Source organism: Mus pahari, unplaced genomic scaffold (assembly GCF_900095145.1).
Source record: "Mus pahari unplaced genomic scaffold, PAHARI_EIJ_v1.1 scaffold_7132_1, whole genome shotgun sequence".
Taxonomy (NCBI): Eukaryota; Metazoa; Chordata; class Mammalia; order Rodentia; family Muridae; genus Mus; species Mus pahari.
Genome location: NW_018393915.1, coordinates 38,597 through 56,050, shown reverse-complemented (window position 1 = coordinate 56,050; position 17,454 = coordinate 38,597). Strand labels below are relative to the sequence as shown.

At 38.3% G+C, this 17,454-nt stretch overlaps 1 protein-coding gene across 1 annotated transcript; it reads left to right on the top strand.

The window, feature by feature from the left end:
* Nucleotides 1–2,957: 2,957 nt before the first annotated feature.
* LOC110315798 (olfactory receptor 14A2-like) lies at nt 2,958–5,539 on the top strand. The gene is made up of 2 exons (XM_021189771.1): nt 2,958–3,020; nt 4,514–5,539. Exons 1-2 carry the CDS (start codon nt 2,958–2,960, stop codon nt 5,537–5,539), a joined length of 1,089 nt encoding a protein of 362 aa, XP_021045430.1.
* Nucleotides 5,540–17,454: the final 11,915 nt, after the last annotated feature.

Below are 17,454 nucleotides of genomic sequence, written 5' to 3'. Positions count from 1 at the left end.
CACTACTATTATTTCAAACAAAATTCTTACATTGTAACCAAGGCTATACTAGTGCTCTCTGTATATCTCAGGGTGACAATTATCTTATCTCAGCCATCCAGGTACTGTAATTATAAGTATAGGGATAAACCACAAAACTAAGCTTTTTTCTTCTTTCACCTAAGTAAATTTACTCTTGAGAATCCTGTGATCATCCACTGGTCATGTCCATCTCTACAGCAGTCATTGCACATGCTGCCCAGACTTATGGGAAAAAGCCCCTCCTCTTCCATGCATGCATAAGAACTGTGATTCCCTTCTTTGAGAATAACTCATCAGATGTCAGTTTCCTAAATAGACCCTCACATCACAGGACTGCACAAAGCTATAATTATCTCTATGTGATAACCAGGTACTAGCCAGTTAACTGTGTACAGTTAAGTAGTTCATACTTTTCAGATGATTAGATGGTTATTCATTTACTCTTCTGAATTATGGTAAATGGATAGTTAACCTAGGAATGAATTATAAGCAAGGTAAAAGTTCTCAATAAGTGCCATAAAGGCAAATAGTCTATAATTCCTAAATAGATGAGTCTAACTAAGTAAGTGGCGCAAGCCGCAACCCAGACAACAGGAATAATGGCAAAAAACCTTCCTATCTAATTCTCCAAATTATTTAAATGAAATCTCCCTTCAAATGTAACAACTAAAAATAGAAAAGCTAATGGGATCCTCTGCTCACAGATAGTCATACAGAAAAGAGTTTCCAAGAGGTTATCATCAATACCCTAGACTGGTGCTGTAATTGTCACCTAAGAGTGTTGCCCACATCTTGAGCACATTTTAGGCTATCTTGGAAGACTCAACCATGTGGAACTGATTTTGCACTCAGAATTCTACACTGAAGGGAATATGGAGGCTGGCACCAAAGTTCCTGCGGGCTGCTGGGGCTAGAGGATGTGTGGCAAGGTAAAATTTCTCACAAAAGGCCCCTGTTTGCTCATTGCATGTAATTAGGAAATGAATCCCAAGTTGCAGTGAGAACTTTATAATTTTGGTGATGTCAGGATTCTGGAACATCTACCAAAGAAAGTGGTCAGTGTAGAATTGGCCCAGTTTCAATAAGGATGAAAGGGAAGGATAGTCAGAGGTAGAGTTGTGGAGTTGCTGAAGGCTATTTATTTATGATATCATCATAAGTCCCAAATATCAGATGTGGAGCTACAGCATTTGATGTTTCTTTAATGTTTTGTTTTTTTTCCAAACCATTTTCATTTTGTGCTATGAATGGCCATCCCTTTCACCTTTGCAGTGGGAATGCTTACACAGTGCAATTGTGCCTTTACAGATTGTAATACATATTTTGATTTTATAAAATTCATGGATCAACTTAAGTTTCAAATCAAATTTGAAGAGAAAAGTCCTGAACCATTATGGTGCTGTTAAAACTTTATAAACCTTAAAAGATATTGTGAGATGAATATGAATGTTTAGACACCAGGAATGATATGATATTGTGTAAATAATATACATTTGTGTATCAAGTTGGCAAAGAATGAAAGTATCATGGCTTACAATAATTTTAAACTGTGTGGGATATAAAATGACATTAGAAAGAAACGTCTTGACATATTTATGATGGTCTTTCAAATACGAGTGAATGACCTTGGAAGTAAACTTTGAGTGTAAGGTTATAGTTCTGTTGAATATGGTTCTTAACTGAATAAAGAGGAAAGGGTGAGCAGAGCATCAGCATTGTCTTGGCACGTGTCTTCCTAATTTCAGGTGGAATGTGACCCTTACTACGGACAACATGCCTTCCCTTCCATGCAATGTGCATGATTTCTAAACTCAAAACATGAGCAAAATAATATGTACTTAATTTAATATGATCCTGGAGAAAATGTGAGCCAATTTCTCCATGATTTTTCTATGCATTTTCTGGGGAATGATCTGTCTTNCCTACAGAAAATGCCAATTATCTTAACACTAATTGTCTTAAAAGAAAAGTAAATAATAAGTGAGACTATTAAGAATGTTTTTCCTTTGGGGAATATTAAGGTAGTATCCAAAGCCATTAAAGGGTCTGTTAGAGACCTCTAGATTACATAGTGCTTGAAAGGAAATCTAAATTGAGAATTCTGAATTAATTTAACATTGTATCTATTTTCAGTGAGGAATATATCAATACCTAAATGTAGTAACCAATAATGTATTTACAGATAGAGTTTGAATCAGCAGGATATCAGCATGTGTTGGATCTTACTAAGAAGTGATCATAACATGGTATGTTAAAGAGAAATTGGTTAAAATAGTTTAATATGATGGTCTCTCAAGATTCCTGTACAGAGAAAACACAAGGAAATCCTGACATATCCATAATATACATGCATGTATGTGACTCAAAAACTTTCCTAATGTAGGTACTTTCTTGAAGACATAATTCATATTTTAATTTTATGGATATTTGTGGTTTTATATAGTTATGTTTGCATACACTGCACATGCCTGGTGCCTATAAAAGCCAGAATTAGGTGTTAGAACCCTTGTAACTGGAGTCACAGACCATTGTGGGCCACCATTTAGCTTTTGGAAAACAAACCCACATTGTCTCCAAGAGCAAGTGCTCCAGGCACTCACTTTTTCTTTTCTCTCTCTCTTTTGCTTTTATAAAACATTTTTTGAGGATATAATTTAATTAAAATATTTTTCAATTTCCTTGCATCACTTTGACCCCTACCCCATATACCTGTGCTCTCTCTCCTTTCTGTTGTTGTCTTGGTTTACTAAGATAGTACATGCATGTATATGTGTACATGTATAGAGAATCTCTTATAAGCATCACCTATCAATAAAAAAGCTTATGGCTAATGAGTTGAGACAGAAAATAGGAGGTTGGACACTGGCAGGAAGACAAAGGATTCTGAGGCTTGGTGACAGAATAATAGGATAACCAAAAAAATTGAGATATATTCAATGGAGATGCTGGAGGAGTACTTGTGGGAGAATCCAAGGAAAAAGGCTGGAACTGAAAGAGAGGTAAGTAGCTAAGTGGTAGACACAGAATATTGTGAATAGGTTAGATAACTTATGAGTTATCCAGGAAAGAGCCAAATATTATGGCCTAGGCATTTAATAATAAATGAATAGTCACAAAGTGGTCTTCCTGGAAGCAGGAGCTAGAACGAGAAAGAGATTTAATATATTTACACACACACACATACACACACACACACACACACTCAAATGCCCTTCACTGGGGAAGTTCATATCTCCCATTTCCAAGGAGGCTCCAACTCTCTTCTCTTATCAGATTTATTGATATCTTCTATACTTTAAGATTTCATTAATTTAAGATTAAATGAATGTTACACAAAAATCTTTTACCTTGTTTACATCCAGGATGACACAGATATTTATTTGTATATGTTTAAATATTTAATATAAGTATAACTGAGAATTTGCAATTACAACATATGACTATTTTACATATGAATTTAATGTAATGGATAATATTTTCTTAAGCAAGGGAATTCATATTGTTTTATTATGGAAATATTATGGCATATATTTTAAGGTTCCAGCAAATTAGAAGTGGTTGATCATCACAGAAAGCAAATAAAAAACAATCATAAAAGTCAGGGAAGGAATTTGAAAAATATAAACATATAACTATGTATTTGAAAGCAGAAAAAAGATGTCATAGAATATTAGAAAAAGGATAAGAGCTATTAATCTCACGTATTCCTGGTCAAACTGTGACTTTATGAACTGATATCTCTGTTCTGAACATATTGAATCTTATCAGTAAGATCAAAATTGCTAAGGGTGATTAGGGGGAAATGTAGAGAAAACTGTTTCTGCTAGGATGGGGAATGATCTTTTGCACTGCATGGTGTTTAATATTTTAGATATTAACTTGGAAGCAGACAAATTGGTACCTCGGAAATGATCATTCTGCTTAGGGCACAGGCTCATCACAGAGAAATACACAGTGAAAAAAGGTTTTGTCCAAACAAGATTGAGCCAACAAGAGAAGGAATAGAGGTTCTACTCAAAGGGCCCAGAAAACATGATAAAATGTGGTAGTTGGCAGTATTTTGAAAACATTTAAGGTACAAAAAGGACACTTATTAGCATTAGGCAAGTTCTTGTGATGCGGTAAGTGTGGCCATACAAAGCATAGCAGTGCTCTGAACCAAGATTAAGACAAAGGAAATAAAATAGTGCAGGGAGAGACTTGAAGGTTTTATTCTGCTGTTTGTTGCCAACTGAACAACTGTAATTTCAAGGAAAGACTCAATTCTATTAAGAAAAGGATAATATATAACTAATAATTATTCTAACATTTTGTAGCAAAACATAGTACAACAGTAATAAATGGCAAATTAGTACAATTAGTGTATCCAGTAAAAGTATCACCTTGTAGAAAGATAAAATGGGGGCAGTATCTAGGTGTGTCCTGGGTCCATATCACTGAGCATTTCTGTACATCAAATTGTTAATTTTTGCTTACTTTTCATACCTGACAGGCTGTGGAAGTCTCTAGCACGCCCAATGACACTAGAATATCAGGGTTCATCCTTATGGGATTCTCATCTGTTCCTGAGCTACAAACTATATGTGGGCTGTTCTTGCTGGTAATGTACTTAGCAGTCATAGTGAGTAACCTCCTCCTCATCACTCTCATTACTCTGGATCTGAAACTCCAAACACCCATGTACTTTTTCCTAAAGAATTTGTCCCTGATGGATATCTTCTTTATTTCTGTTCCAATCCCAAATTTCTTTATCAATAGCATAACTCACAATAACTCAATTTCTGTTCTGGGTTGTGCCCTCCAATTGTTTTTAATGACTTCTTTTGCATCTGGGGATGTATTTGTCCTAACAGCAATGTCATATGACAGATATGTTGCCATCTGCTGTCCCCTACACTATGAGGCCATCATGAGTAGTGGTAACTGTGTGCTGATGGTGGGTGTTTCCTGGGCTACTGGAATACTGTTTGGAGCTTTATACACAGCTGGCACATTTTCCACACCTTTCTGTGGCTCCAATGTGATCCCACAGTTTTTCTGTGATGTTCCCTCATTGTTAAGGATCTCCTGCTCTGACACACTTGTGGTCATTTATACAAGTTTTGGAATCGGTCTTTGTCTGGGCATATTTTGTATCATATGTGTTGTGCTCTCTTACTTTTACATTTTCTCCACTGTGCTGAAGATTCCTACCACTAAAGGTCAGTCCAAAGCATTTGCCACCTGCATCCCCCACCTCACTGTTTTCAGTGTTTTCATTGCAAGTGGTTGCTTTGTCTATCTGAAGCTACCCTCACGTACAACATCAATTGCAGACAGTCTGTTTTCTGTGCTATATACTGTGTTGCCTCCAGCACTTAATCCTGTGGTTTATAGCCTGAGAAATACTGATGTCAAATGTGCTTTGAGGAGTTTGCAAAAAATTCTCTGCCCAAGGGGTTCACTTCACTTAATAGTTCAAAGTATTTGTCCATGGTACAGTGCCTCACATTTTACAAACAAGTTTGGTAATTATTGACTGTCAAAAAAAATGTAGATACTCATTTTTACCTTGAGAAATTAAAACACTCAGGTGATAGCTGATATAATCAAAGATTAGAAAATTATATCAGACTAACCTATAAAGGTACAATACCAGTTTCTGCTCTTGTATGCTGAAGCCATTCTCATTTGGGGAGTATACCTTTCTAAAAGGATTGCTGATTTTCTCTTCATGGTAAGATTAAATGAATATCTGGTGATCTGATAACTCTTTATCTACTTCCTTTACAAACAAAACAAAATAACAATTTTTGCATTTTTTTCTAGACTCTGCCCCACAGTTACCTGGCAATAGCCACATTTGCCTGACTGGCAATAAATGGGGCTGCTTGCCCCTCCTCTCTCTTTTGCCTTCTTATTCCCCACCCCCACCAAAGTACTGTAAGCATTTATTATTATCATTCACAGGAGAAGGCTACAAGGAAAATGGCCTGTGGTTTGCAGAGAACAAATGTTCAGTAAAGAACAGAAATACATTAGAATGCAAGGGGTCCTTTGTAGTGTGTTTGCAAACAATACCAGACCTGTTTACAGGGCCTAAATATTCCAAGGCATTAGTCAATACATTGATAATTAATGTGTTTAAAGAGCTTTATATGAAGAATACAGCTGACAATTTGGCAGTGTGGGTAAGAAAGAAGCAACTGTCTGTTTTTATTGATTCACTTTATGAGGACCTCTGCCTTTTCAGAATTATGGTCCCCATTTGCCTCTTTGACAGACTGTGACTATCCAGAGAAACATACAATATTAACTTTCTGTGACAAGGTACTTCACAAATCAAAAAAAAAAAAAAAAAAGAACAAAAAACATTGTGTGGTATAATAAAAGTGGTTCCTATTCCAATGGAGTTTGTTCACTGCATGACATCAACAATAACTAGAGAGAGCATTTTCAGGAAACATGGCTGGTAGGGAAAGAGAACACTCTTCAGAGTTCACTTCCCTGTGAAATGTCTTCAGCCCAAGAAACTTGTTAAAGGCCATGAGGAAATCCATTTCCTTGTAAAGTTCCAACAACAAAGTTTCCTAGTCTACAGACTAGGATTGTGAGTCACTATCCTTTAAATGTTATTCTGTGGGTATCTACATATATATATATATATATATATATATATATATATATATATATATATATGTTATATATATATATGTGTGTGTGTGTGTGTGTGTGTGTGTGTGTATAATGTGTTTATATATTTTTAATGAAGTTTCTCTTTTCCCTTTCTATTCAAATGCTTTATCAATCAACATATTGTCAAATATACAATTCACAACACAATATGTATATAATTTCATTTATGTTCTGCAACTTTTGACATCTTGAATACTCTGTTGAGTTTTGAGTGAGGATCACACGTGCTAGCTATGTAGAAATACCTCTTCATTTTACCAAGTCTCCATTTGAATATTTAATTTTGTGCTTCTGTGTGTACGTAATGCATGCATATGTGTACATTCATTGTATCTTTCTTTGTATGTTTAATTCTTTTTCTGCACATGAATTAATGGAGTCCAGAGATCATCTTTTAGGTGTCTACTATATGGTTCCACACATTTGTGTTTTAAGTCAAGCTGACTCACTGATCCTGAAATGCATGTATTTTATATTGGACATCATGCCCCAAGAATCAACTTTTTCTCTTTGCCACATTAATTGGGTAATAGACATGCCATCACACTCAGCTTTCATAGCAGTCTTACAGGTTCATACTGACATTCTTTTGCTTATCCAGAAAATATTTACCAACCAAGGTACCTCTCCCCCCATTTCATGTTTTCTAGTGGAAAATAAGTCAATTACATTTTATAGTACATTATTTGAAATTCTGTTTTTCAGCCAAAAAAGTAATGGGTTAGGGAAAAAAGGAGAGGTTTGATTTACATTTACATAGATCTATGACAGCACATTACACTTTTGAATATTTTCTAAAAGGAGATAGCCATAATGGTTTGCATTTTTTATTGACTGAGAATGTCTTATATTCATATTCTTTGTTTTGGTGAAATTCAAACCCCTGGTTTTTTTTTTTCCTCTTCAGTCTCTCTCCCATCTTACTCCCTTGATTTCTTCCCACCTTATGTGTTCTTTTGTTCTCTTTTCTTAAGACTTCAGAGTTCACTCTGGGCTGTCTGCAAGCATAGAGCTTATAGGAATACAGGTAGTATCTCTGGAGAAATATTCCTCAAAAACCTACTCTACCTCTTCCAGCAGCTACCAATTGCAAAAGTGCTGCAGATTTCCACTTATTTTCCTGGCCCCCTATTCTTTTCTCCTGTCTTCCCCCATTACCTGATCTGCTGCCTTTTTCCCTCCCCCTCCACTCTCCCACCCAGGTCCCTCCCTTCCTCTGTTTCAGGTGATCATTTTGTTTCCCCTTCTAAGTAGGACTCAAATATCCATACTTGGGCCTTCCCCAGACACTAAGCTCAGCTTGATGGGTTTTGTTTTGGTCCAAATTCTCCTCAGTGAATATGGCACCCTGCCCTGACATTACCATTTCTATCACATTTGGGCTTCACCTCTTTACTCAGTCCTATGCTGACCTGGAATTCAGGAATCTTCCTGCCTCTGTATCTTTCTGACAAACTGGCTCATAGTGTAACTGTTTTGTTCCTTCTGATTCATGAAGCCTCTCATAACTCATATTGCATCTTCATGTTTTGCATAGCTGAGAAATTATATATCTGTTGATCTCATGTGTTTATAGCTCTTTTCTATAGCTAGAAGGGCTGTCTTGTGTTGGGAACAGAATAATAAGGGGAGTGGCCCGGGGGGGGGGGGNGCTGGGGGAAACAGGGAGGAAATTGGGCCTAATGTCCCCAGAGTTCCTCTGCTCTGGGCTCGCAGACACAAGCATTGGAGAGCTGCCAGGTTCTTTCCCAAAGGGCACCGGGTGTGCATGCCGGACACATGTGGCAGAGGTGGAAAAGGGGCAGCCCTTGACCTGGACCCCTCTGGAGCTAACTTGCTAGCACTCCAGGGTTGTGGGAGAGAGGGAATAGGGGAAGTCATACTCAACACTGACCAGAGTATGCAGTGGGACTTGATGGAGCAGAGCAGAGACTATGGTTTAAGAGCTTTATTATAGAAATGCAGGGGGTAAAGAGAAAAGGTAGGAAGAGAGAGAGAGAGAGAGAGAGAGAGAGAGAGAGAGAGAGAGAGAGAGAGAGAGAGCAGTGGGCTGTGCACAGACAGCATGGGCTCCAGTTGAGCATAGGTCTTGAATCCTGGCGGGGTGGTGGTGGTGGTGGAGGACCCAGTGGGTGGTTAATTTTTTTTATGTGATGGTGAGTTACCCATGATAGAAAAGAGGTGAAGCACTTGTACAATGGGAAAGTTCACTTGGCATATTTGTCTTTGGTGGATTCCACAGAGGTCCAAAATGCTAAGCTCTCCTGCAGATTTAAGAACTGGCAGCGGCCCTGTGGCTTTTAAGTGGCTTCTGCATTACCAGGTTTTCTTTTTGTTTTAAGAAGGAGTTAGATAGAAGTTGCGGGCTTTCAGGATTTAGACAGAGGCCAGAGAGACCTTCAGCCAACACCAGAGAATAGCACTGGCCAGGAGGCTTCAGTTGCCCCTTTAGTTTTTCTAAATCCACACCATGGCGCTGAGCAAAAACACAGTAGGAAAAGACAGATTGTTTCCAGAGGTGTGGGGGCTCACCTACCCACAGTATCTGTTTGGTGTGGTCATGTCTGTTTGAGCCCTATATAAGGAGCCAGATATAGACCTGGTTACCAGAGGTTTTCCACAGAGATCTCTGGCTAGGCCTGGTGTGAGGGTTCCAGCGAAGGGAAGTGAGTGTAGGCAGGGAGATGAAGTCTCTGCCATGCTTTTCGGGTCGCTCAGTAACTCCAAGCCACTCTTCACTGAGTTGGGTCAGGCTTGGTCAAGGAGAAGCCAACTATTCAGTGAGGAGTGTAAGGAAATGGTGGCTCTTTACAGCTCTTGGAACAAAAGACTCAGACAACAGAGTAGTTCTTGCTCACCCTTAATGCCCTAGATAGGATTTATATACAGTTTTGGGGGTGATTCAGGGTTCTGCAGCAGGTACTTCTCATTGGCTTGGACTGAGAGTTTCAGGGAAACCTTATTTGAATGTGTGAAGGCTTTGTGCTGCTCCTATGTGGCTGGTAGCCACATACCTCTCCTGTGGGGGCTGTGGGACAGTAAATTCTACAGGAGCCAGAGGTCCAGGAGAAACCATTGAACGCTTTCCATACCATATAGGTGAAAATCACCAGCCACCAGATTCCCCGGGGTTCAAGACCTATGCTTAACTAGAGACCAGCCTGTCTGTGAGCAGCCCACTGCTCCATAGGTCACAGCATTAGAAAGTTTGAGAAACAGTGCCTTAAATGTATTATGATTTATTGATTAGGGGACTCAATATTGACTTCATCATTTAAGTTACTGAGAATTACATTGGGCTCATTTTTCCTCAATTTCACTCCAAATTCATCAATCCCAGCAAGACATGACAATATTTGGACTTTAGTATGGTATTTCTACTGGCTAATTTTGTGTCAACTTGACACAGGCTGGAGTTATCACAGAGAAAGGAGCTTCAGTTGGGGAAATGCCTCCATGAGATCCAGCTGCAAGGCAATTTCTCAATTAGTGATCAAGAGGGGAGGTCCCCTTGTGGGTGGTGCCATCCCTGGGCTGGTAGTCTTGGTTCTATAAGAGAGCAAGCTGAGCAAACCAGGGCAGGCAAGCCAGTAAAGAACATTCCTCCATGGCCTCTGCATCAGCTCCTGATTCCTGACATGCTTGATTTCCAGTCCTGACTTCCTTTGGTGATGAACAGCAATGTAGAAGTATAAGCTGAATAAACCCTTTCCTCCCCAACTTTCTTCTTGGTCATGATGTTTGTGCAGGAATAGACACCCTGACTAAGACAAATTGGTACCAGCATAGTGGGGTATTCCTGTGACAACCTGACCGTGTTTTGGGAAGGACTGTTGAAGGACTTTGGAACTTTGGACTAGAACATCCATTCAGTGTTAAGAGCTCTGTCAAATGTTGTGTAGGAGCTCTGAATATGATGTTCAGGACAGTGCAGAAGATGGAGGCCTGGCTTGTGAAATTTCAGAGGGAAAATTAAAGGCTCTTTTCAGGGCCATTGCTATTTTGGATAGTGAATATTCTGTGGTTCTGGTTAGCTGGGGCTGAAGAATCAGCGGTGCTTAGCAAGATACCAGAACTGCTAAAGCAAAACCTTTGCATTCCTGGGACTATTGATGCTGGTTAGCTGGAGCTAAGAAATTAGCGGTGATTAAGAAGAGACCAGCATCATTGAGGTGACATCCTCTGGAAAGTGTTTTTTTGAGAGCATAGAAACTGTGTTCCAGAGATATCCAAAGTTGTACCTTGTGCTGTGGCTGGACTTGGTAATGTGTAAGAGTAACCCAGATGGTACTGGTTTTGAGGGCATGAAGGGGTCATGCAGAGCAGCTGAGGCCAGGGAAACACTATGAGAGGCCATGGAAGGCCATTGGTGAAGGTGCAGCCTCAGTTGCAATTGATGACCCAGGACAGAAGGGATCATGCAAAGAAGTTGAGGCTTGGCACCACGAAGAGAGCCTATGAGAGGCTATTGGTGAAGCCTAGTTACAGTGGAAGACAGCAGTGTTTTGGAGATGCCAGTATCATGAGATTACCACCAAGAACAGCAGCAGCAGTGGAGTACAGGCAGCTAAAGACTAGAAGACATGTGTGCTACAAAGGGCATGGCTGGAGAAGTGACCCAAGCCNNTGGAGGAGNCCAGAAGATCGTGAGTTGGATCCCAGACATTGGATGGTTGGAGACTGATTTTTGTTTTTGATTGTGACTGTGCCCTGATATTTTTCCCTCTTGAAGGAAGTTTTTTATTGAAGTCCACAGTCAAGAGGCTTTGAATTTTAAAGTACTTTGTATTTTAAAAGATACTGCATATTTTAAAGGGATTGACCTTTTAATATGTAAAGACTGTGGGAATTTTAGGAGATGAATAAGCACTAAGGGTTGAGGATTACTAGTGATGTGTTTGTGTGTCAAGGTGACAAGGGTTCAAGTGTACTGGCTAATTTTGTATCAACTTGACACAGGCTGGAGTTATCACAGAGAAAGGAGCTTTATTTGGGGAAATGCCTCCAGGAGATCCAGCTGCAAGGCAATTTCTCAATTAGTGATCAAGAGGGGAGGTCCCCTTGTGGTTGGTACCATCTCTGGGCTGGTAGTCTTGGTTCTATAAGAGAGCAGGTTGAGCAAGCCAGGGCAGGCAAGCCAGAAAAAAACATTCCTCCATGGCCTCTGCATCAGCTCCTGATTCCTGACCTGCTTGATTTCCAGTCCTGACTTCCTTTGGTGATGAACAGCAATGTGGAAGTATAAGCTTAATAAACCCTTTCCTCCCCAACTTGCTTCTTGGTCATGATGTTTGTGCAGGAATAGAAACCCTGACTAAGACAGTATTGTAGCTCAGATCATCAACCAACAAATCACCAAATAAAAATTGATATAAAGCATAAAAACATAAATCATTTTTTATTTCTTTTATTGGGTGATTGATAATATTTTGTAAGTTTTAAAAATGTATACTTTATGAAATCTGAGTTAGTTCTGTGAAAACTTCTTGCTAGAAATTAATGAATCTCCTGTTCAAATCACCCATTTTCTGTTTTATACTGAGGTTTTTCTTTTTAATTTTGTTCTAATTTTAACCTAACCAGTTTTAAATTTGTAAGTAATATCTTGTACATACAATTTCAGATTTCAGATATATGTTATTAAGAAATCAATAGCCATTGTCTTACTTAGGTGTATCAATGCTGTTTGACCAAAGCAGTTTGGGAATAAAATATTTATTAGGTTGACACTTCCATGTCAATGATCATTATCAGAAAAATCAGGGAATAAACCTATAGGCACAGAGCTGATGCAGAATCCATGGATGCTATTTACTGTCTTGCTTGTTTTGACTTGCACAGCCTGCTTTATTATAAAACACAGGATCACCAACTCAGAGATGGCACCACTCACAAAAATCTCGGTACTTCTCCTATCAATCACTAATTAATAAAAGGCCCTATAGGCATATCTATAGCCAGAACTTATAGAGGCATTATCTCAATTGAGATTTTCTCATCTGAGATAACTCCAGCTTGTGTCAAGTTGATATAAAACTATCCAGCACACTTATTAAATTGATTATTCTATTCATTTAAGATGATTGAAAAGAAGAATATATTTGCTTAATTTGTAAATACATATGGGAACATTCAGAAAGCAGTGAATCTTGGTATGTCTTTTCTCTTGATGATACTTGACACCAGTCAGGGATCTTTGAGGTAAAAAGTTTATGAGTTTTTTATGAAGGTTTTGATGAGAATCATACATTTGATATGTATGAAACTAAACCAATCAAAATCCAGGGGATTGCCAAATGTCCTTGAAAATCAATTTTGTATTCAGAATTAAACTCATTCATCATTAACACTGTCTAAGTCTCTGTCTCTTCAGAATTATACTAAATAGAGTGTTGTTTATAGCACTGGATTTTAGAAAACCTAACCTAAGTTAGAATTCAGTTAACATATTATGAAAGAACATAGTGAGAAAATATGAAAACACATTGTCAGCAGCTCAATGTGAGAAAAGTTCTTGATTTCTCCATATCTAGATTCCTTGTGCCTGTTTGAGTGTAGTGCCATGGAAATGTTAGTGGTCCCCAAAACCAGACAGGAGCCAATGTGATGCATATCATATCAGAATATTTATTCTACTATACCTAGTTCCCCTCCATGTACCACCATCATGCAAGATTCTTTTGATGGTGGAGGAGCCCCGAAAGTCTATCAGGGAAAGGGTTTAAAATAGGCAGCAAGGAGCAGGTAAGTGTCCAAGCATCTAATTGGAAATTTACTATGGCCTTTAACATAATTGGCTGGTGCTGGGGGTAATATCATAAACTTAATTTCTGATCCCCTCTGCATTGGTGTTTGTTAGGCAGGGAATAGGCTTGTAACATGTGGGTGCAGGTTTGTTGAGAAAATAACCTGGAGACACTGGTCTTGTTGAGGATGTAGCCTGGAAAAGCAGTTCTTGTTAGGGATTGTCCTAGAGACTGGGTTTTGTAGGGGGGGAACTTGGAAACTATTTCTAGGTACTATCCTGTTAGTTAACTGAATTCTAGCTTAGGTTATGTTTTCTATAATCAAGTCTGAACTTAAAAGATTTGGCTTCTCATGAGCATCACCTGTCTCTCCTTAGAAAGATCCCAAGTTCACTACTGGGCTCCTTTCTGTTTGTTTTCTCCACTAGTCACCATGCTGCCTTTCAGAGGTTTCTCTGGGGGATTTTCAGTGATACATGGCTCTACTTCATAAATTTGTTTCCCTGGTGTTTATTCATTCTTCAACTCTCTCCTTAAATAATTTCTTTTCTAGTGCAGCACTGCATAGTCCTTTTTTGCCCTTCTACAAACTTCTGCATCTCTTATATTTTCGTTACAACTCTCAGGGGTGTTTCTAAAGGATAGTTTTCATATTATTTTGGCAGCATGTGTACAAGTATATCTATCTGTACATGCCTAGAGTAGTCCTTTACTAAGTTCTAAGAATCTGAGTTTACATGATCCCTGTCTGTTAGTTTTCAAACTACCTTAATAACACCACAGTAAACATCATGGTATAAGGATTGTTATAAGCTATCTTACAGAGATGCATTTTGTTTTGGAATTTTGTTTGTTTGGTTTTTGGGGGGGGGGGGTTAGTCCTAGAATTGTAAAAAAGTCAGCAGCTATCCTCTCTTTTACAGACTGCCTGAAACATACGAGCTGGTACTAAAATTTTATGATCCAACATTTAAATACTATCTCACTGAGTCCCAGATTTGAGTAGCTATGGTACTTGAACTAGCCAATTCTATAGTGCTTCTCTTTGACTGTCAAAGTTAAAGAAGCATGCTGAAACTATCTACAATGTTTCAATGAAGCATCCCCAGGGATGAAGGCTTACATGATATCACTTGGTTTGTTGTAATTTACCTTTTGGTGGGTGATACTTGCATCTATGTACCCTGATCTCTTTCCTAGGTTTTCTATCTCCAGAGTTGTCCCCCTTTGTGATTTCTTTATTGTTTCTACTTGCATTTTTAGATCCTGGATAGTTTTCTTCCATTCCTTCAACTGTTTTGATGTGTTTTCCTATAATTCTGTAAGGGATTTTTTTGTTTCCTTTTTAAGGGCTTCTACGTGTTTACCTATGTTCTCCTATATTTCTTTTAGGGAGCTTTTTATGTCCTTCTTAAAATCCTCTATCAGCATCATGAGATATGATTTTTAAATCGACATCTTGCTTTTCTGGTGTGTTGGGGAATCCCATACTTGCTGTGGTGGGAGAACTGGGTTCGGATTGTGTCAAGTAATCTTGGTTTTTGTTGGTAAGATTCTCATGTTTGCCTTTCACCATCTGGTTATTGCTGGTGTTAGATGTTCTTGCTGTCTCTGTCTGGAATTTATTCTTCCTGTGGGTCTGTAAGCCTGTGCCAGCACTCCTAGGAGACCACCTCTCTCCTGGAGGAAATTGTGTACAGAGGGCTCTGGAACAGCCAAAGATCTGGGTGTAGATGGCAGACTAGAATGGTCCTGTCCCAGCTACTCCATTGATCTTGTACCCTGTGTTCTCATAGCTTACCCTACTCCACAGTTATTATTGAGAAAGTGAATGTCTCAACTCTGAACCCAGGGATAAAAACACTTCTAGGAGAACAGGTCTCTCCTGGCGGGACCCATGCACAGAGGGCTGTAGAACAGCCCCTGCTCACAGGTGCAGATGGCACACTGGTCAAAGGAAAAAATCTACCAAGATGAACTCTCGATTCTGAACATCAATGCTCCAAATGCAAGGGCACATCGCACCACACACACTAGTGCTGGGAGATATTAAATCCTAATATCAGCAATGGACAGACCATGGAAACAGAAAATAAACAGAAACACAGGTAAGCTATCAGAAGTTATGAACCAAATGGTTCTAACAGATATTTATAGCACATTTCATCCTAAAGCAAAAGAATGTACTTTCTTCTTAGAACCCTTTGTAGCTTTTACAAAATTTTTCACAAAATAGGCAACAACAGATACAAGAAGACTGAAAAAATTCCATGAATCCTATCAGATCAACATGGTCTAATGGTGTTCTTCAGTAACAACATAAAAAATAGAAAGCACACCTACACGTGGAAGCTGAACAACACTCTACTCAATGATAACTTGGTCAAGGTAGAAATAAGTAAAGAAATTAAAGACTTTTAAGAGTTTAATAAAAATGAAGCCACAACATACCCAAATTTTTGGGACATAAGGAAAACAGTCCTAAGTGGAAAACTCATAACTCTGAGAATCTCCAAAAAGAAACTGGAGAGAAAATACACTAGCACTTTGACAGCACATCTGAAAGCTCTAGAACAAAAGAAGAAAATTCACCCAGGAGGAATAGACAGCAGGAAATAATCAATTTCAGGACTAAAACCCACCAAGTGGAAACAAAAAGAACTATAAAAAGAATGAACCAAAGGAGGAGCTGGTTCTTTGAGAAAATCAACAAAATAGATAAATCATTAGCCAGACTAAATAGAGGGCATAGAGACAGTATCCTAATTAACCAAATAAAAAATGAAAAGCGAGATATAAGAACAGAAACTGAGGAAATCCGAAAAATCATCAGATCCTACTACAAAAGCCTATACTCAACAAAACTTGAAAATCTGGATGAAATGGACAATTTTCAAGAAAGATACCAGGTAACAAAGTTAAATCATGATTTGATAAATGATCTAAATAGTCCATTATCTCCAAAGAAATAGAAACAGTCAGTAATAGTCTCTCAACAAAGAAAAGCCTAGTACCAGAAGGGCTTAGGGTAGAGTTTTATCAGACCTTCAAAGAAGACCTAATACCAATAATCCTGAAACTATTACACAAAATAGAAACAGAAGGTACTCTACCCAATTCGTTCTCTGAAGCTACAAGTACCCTGATACCTAAACCACACAAAGACCCAACAAAGAAAGAGAACTTTGGACCAATTTCCCTTATGAATATCACTGCAAAANTACTCAATAAAATTCTTACAAACTGAATCCAAGAACACATCAAAACGATCATTCATCATGATCATGTAGGCTTCATTCCAGGGATCCAGAGATGGTTTAATATGTGGAAACCCATCAATATAATCTAGTATACAAACAAACTTAAATAAAAAAAACATATGATCATCTCATTAGATGCTAAGAAATCATTTGCCAAAATCAAACACCCCTTCATGATAAAAGTCTTGGAAAGAGCAGGAATTCAAGGCCCATACCTAAACATAGTAAAAGCAATATATAGCAAACTGGCAGCCAACATTAAGCTAAATGGAGAGGAACTTGAAGCAATCCCACTAAAATCAGGGACTAGACAAATCTGCCCACTCTCTCTCTCTACCTATTCAATATAGTACTTAAAGTCCTACTCATAGAAATTAGACAATGAAAGGAGATCAAAGGGATACAAATAGGAAAGAAAGAAGTCAAACTATCACTATTTGCATGTTATCACTTTTTGATATGTTGGTATATGTAAGTGACATATACCTAAGTTCTACCAGAGAACTCCTAAACTTGATAAACAACTTCAGTAAAGTAATTGGAAATAAATTAACTCAAATCTGTGGCCTTCCTCTACCCAAAGGATAAACAGCTTGAGAAAGAAATTAGGGAAACAACACCCTTCACAATAGTCAAAAATAATATAAAATGCTTTTGTATGATTCTAATAAGGCAAGTGAAAGATCTGTATGATAAGAATTTCCAGTCTCTGAAGAAAGCATTCAAAGATCTCAGAAGATGTAAAGATCTCT

Excerpts from the sequence above, each read along its gene's own strand:
- LOC110315798 (XM_021189771.1), top strand. The coding sequence starts at position 2,958 with ATGGAGATGCTGGAGGAGTACTTGTGGGAGAATCCAAGGAAAAAGGCT. Across the intron at positions 3,021-4,513 it reads AGGCTGGAACTGAAAGAGAG|GCTGTGGAAGTCTCTAGCAC; the intron begins GTAAGTAGCTAA and ends CATACCTGACAG.